General features: G+C 40.5%; 1 protein-coding gene across 1 annotated transcript; it reads left to right on the top strand.

The window, feature by feature from the left end:
- Positions 1 to 2,353: 2,353 nt before the first annotated feature.
- LOC127286129 (uncharacterized) lies at positions 2,354 to 3,388 on the top strand. The gene has a single exon (XM_051312441.1). The coding sequence runs from the start codon at positions 2,354 to 2,356 to the stop codon at positions 3,386 to 3,388; it is 1,035 nt and encodes a 344-aa protein (XP_051168398.1).
- The last annotated feature ends 892 nt before the right edge of the window (positions 3,389 to 4,280 follow it).

Here is a 4,280-nt window from a genome sequence, read left to right on the forward strand (position 1 = left end):
CAAATACAAAAATAATAAAACAAACTGAAAAAAGAAGAAACTCTGAAATTCTGAAAACTCTATAACTACTCTGTTGCACCTGAAAGAAAAGAATGATGCTGGTGGTCTGAACGCCGTGCTTTATACACTACGCCCCACCATGGCAGTCCACACTACGGCGCTCCCCACTATGACGCGCCCTACCACCTAGCTGGCGCGCGCAATCAGGCGAGCCCACCGCTGCGCGCTCCGCTGTAGGCATGGGAGGGAGTCCCCGGCTGAGTTCACATCAATGCGGGGAGAAATAAAACTCAGCATATGAACCCGGAGCTGGCAGCGGCATAGACGCAACCAGCAATGGGGATCCCTCTCGATGTTTTTTTCCATACAGGTTTAGATATAATTATATACATTGAAATTTTAAACTTTAAATTAACTTTAAAACATGTTTAAAAAAATTGCGCCATCTTGCGGTGGTAGCCAAAACTAACGCGGTCGGTAATGTAGAACACCAAGCCACTTTAAATTAAACTTTTAAAAATTCAAATTTTCCGCCAAGGGGGTTTGAATTGGTCGGTATGTGGGGAATACGCTCTGTCTCTCTATTCCCCTCTCTCTTTTTTGGTGAGCGCAGACGCTAGATCGCAGAACTGATGGGCGCGAGAAAGTTTAGGAGAGATAGACTCGAGTCTTCGAACACTGTACGGTATATATACGTCGTCTGGTCTTTTGACCATGTTAACTTTATATTATATTTAGTAGTCAAATAAAGTGGTTATATTAATTAATTATGGAGTCAGTTAATGAGCACGCAAGTGGAAGATTTTAAGTAAATCCTTTCAACCAAATTCCCACATTGGTGACCCCGACGTGATTCGGGAAAATGCGTGTTTCGGAATTTTTACCTATCAACCTCATGGCTAGGGACGCCGTCGCCATTTTGAGTACCGGCAAAAACCACTCGTTTTAACCCGGATTTTCCACCGAACGAGAAGGAATCTGGACTTTCGAACAAATTGACGACGATGATCAACCACTACTGCAAAATTTTTTAACATATTTTGGACGTATCAACCGCCTCTCCGATGTCTATTGTCCGCTGTACCTATTGTGACGTCATGCCACGCTGAGAACTTCCGTTCCTGACGAGCCGAGAGGACGATTTCTTGCTACTTGGACTGCCGATATCTATTGCTGATCGAGTTTGGCGAGTTCCAGAATTTTTTTACGCTTTGGAAAACGGCGCATGGGCATGATATTCTGAGCCCATGCAACAGGTATGTTTCGCTTTTTATACCTGGTTGCAAGCTAACAGTTTTCCGTCTCCCTTATCATTGCATCTCTTTCATGAACCTTTCCTGAGCATCTTCTGGAGTTTGGCTCTCTACACCAGCCAGTGATGTCAGGAAATTCTCTACCGCATTTCCGGGGAATTTCTCGAGGATTCTCCGTGGCGAGTTGGTTCGACGAGAAAATGACGGCATGGAGTTCGCCATCCTAATCATGGGCAGCATCGTCATCGGGAGGAACTTCGCAGCGTATTGGACATTCCTATTGTTTCTAAGTATTCTTGCGTATTTATTGTTATAAATATTTTTTGTGTTTCGTGTCTCTCGTGAATTATTAGCATTTTTCGCACTAACGAATTTAACGTTGAGTTTAAATAACTCTTTTCTAAATTTCAAAAATTTTTTTTTGGCGTTATCGTTAAATTAAATTAAAGAAATTTTTTCTTTTCGCATACTTTCAATTAAAATTTTTTTATATTACGTGAAATTTATGAGTTTCGGTACTCATTATTATTCTTAAACGTACGCAATTTTTTCTTCGAAAAATAATTCAAAGTTTTAAATCCAAGAAATCTCAAAATTCTTAATTCAGTTAATTTTGATTTTCAAAGTTGGTTTGTTCATGGTCGAATACAATACGGGTATTGTTCACGTTAGTAAATAAAACGCGTTCCTACAAGGATAAACCTTACCCCGTGTTGTCTTTCATCGACTCGATATTTACGAACGTATTTTCTTTGATAAATAGATTTGATTTAAAATTTTGTCATCATGAGGATAATATTGTATACTCCGTATATTGTCGACAATATTATTTGTATTGTAATTCTCATTTTCTTAGTGCGATTATTTTTGCTATTTTCTTTTTCGATTGAAACAGTCCGCGTTACTGTATTTGGATAAAGTTTTTTTTTCTCAAAAAATCGGGAGAGACGGGAAACGTCATTTAATTTAGATACAAATGGTTTGAGGGGTATGGACGATTGAGTGACTTATTACTGAATTTTTTTATCATTCTTCGATTTCGTTTATTTAAACTAAACTTAGAATTTTCAAAAGTTTAAAATCACAATTTTTTTGTAAAAATGGCTGATCGAGGTTTTGTTTTCATCCCTGTGAACGACCCACTAAGACCTGGACAGCTTGACCATGCGCAGGCACCTCGCGGTTTCGAGGGCCATTTCGGAGGTCCTTCGAATCCCGGTACAGCTTCCCAGAATCAGATGCCTCGCAGTTTCGATGGTCGCTTTGGAGATTCGTCACACCCTGGTCTAGTTGCCCAAAATCAGCAAAATTTTACTAACCGTATTCCGCGTTTGCCTACATTTATTCGAACAGATCCTTCCCTATGGTTCGCTCAAATCGAATTGATTTTCGAATCCGCAGGTATTTTTTCTCAAAGATTGAGAGCCGGCTCAGTAGTTACCGCTCTTGATCACGAAGTCGTTCAAACTATCGGGGATTTATTAACGAATAATAATTATGTCGAAAATTTATATTCGGAAATTAAAAAACGTGTTATCGAGAATTTTTCGCTTTCCCCTGAGTCCGAACTGAGAAGTATCCTGAAGGGTGAAATTATCAGTGATGGTAAACCATCCCTAATTTTGAGTCGAATTCGACATCTTAGACGTGGTAGATGTAGCGATGACGTACTCAAGACAATTTTTCTCGAACATCTCCCTGCTAATTGTCGCGCAGTTTTAGCAGTTTCCGAAACAAACGATCTCAATCGTTTAGCTTCTATGGCAGATCGAATAATGTCGTACAGTTCATCTGAAAAAAATGTCGCTGCAGTGTCAGTTGACCCTGATTCGGAAATCTTGAAAAAATTAGAGAAATTGACCTTAAGAATCGATGCGTTATCAACTAGATCTCGCAACCCCTCTAAGTCGAACAATCATGACCGCTCAAGGTCTCGTTCTAAATCCAATTCTGGAGGTAAAAATCAAGGTTTTTATCGTTTTCATCGTAAGTTCGGGAAAAAGGCCCATCGATGTTTTCAACCCTGTTCTTTCGAAAAAAATTCGAAAAAAGATCCGAAAAAAGATTCGAAAAAAAACTCGAAAAAGGATTCCAAAAAAGATTCTGATTCCGATGATTCGAATTCGGGAAACTAATTCCGCCGCCCCGATCTGAGGCAACCGGCGCGAAGGCAAACTCAAAACGCCTTTTTATTCGAGATTGTGAGACAGGAATGAATTTCCTCGTTGATACAGGTTCCGACATTTCATTGATGCCAGTTGAAGCCAAGAGTAAACTTATGCCATCCCAATACGGCATTTATGCTATGAATAATTCGCAAATAAATACGTATGGTGATTGCCGACTTAGTCTTAATCTTGGTCGTCGACGTTCCATTTCCTGGAATTTTTGTGTTGCAGACGTACCTTACCCTATTATCGGGGCTGATCTTCTGTCAGCTTATGGATTGAATGTCGATCTCCGTCGTCGGAGAATTGTTGATTCTTTAACAGAATGCCGGTCTGTCGGTAGCGTTCGAGATACCCTTTTTTCAGGCGTTAGCTCTATTGACAAGTCATCCTCTTTCTCGAATATCCTCGCTGAGTTTCCCACAATCACCGGATTGACACAATCTTCAGAAATTATGTCAAATGGAGTAGTGCACCACATTGTAACAACTGGACCCCCTGTTGCTGAAAGAGCTCGTAGATTAGCTCAAGATAAAACAATCTTCGCAAAAAGTTGGTTTCAAGGAATGGTAGATTCTGGTCGTTGCCGCCCCTCTGACGCAGAATGGGCTTCACCCCTCCATATGAACCTAAAAAAAAGTGGTGAATGGAGATGCTGCGGGGACTATCGTAGACTGAATGCATGCACTATTCCCGACAGGTACCCTGTGCCCTATCTGCAGGATTTCACTAACATCCTTCATGAAGAAAAAATCTTTTCCAAATTGGACCTTTTTATGGCCTATAATCAGATCCCTATTGCCCCCGAAGATATTCCGAAAACTGCGGTGATTACACCCTTCGGACTCTTCGAGTTCAC

Source organism: Leptopilina boulardi, unplaced genomic scaffold, assembly GCF_019393585.1.
Source record: "Leptopilina boulardi isolate dan_hultmark-lab unplaced genomic scaffold, ZJU_Lbou_2.1 LbouV2_350, whole genome shotgun sequence".
Classification (NCBI taxonomy): Eukaryota; Metazoa; Arthropoda; class Insecta; order Hymenoptera; family Figitidae; genus Leptopilina; species Leptopilina boulardi.

Excerpts from the sequence above, each read along its gene's own strand:
- LOC127286129 (XM_051312441.1), top strand. The coding sequence starts at position 2,354 with ATGGCTGATCGAGGTTTTGTTTTCATCCCTGTGAACGACCCACTAAGA.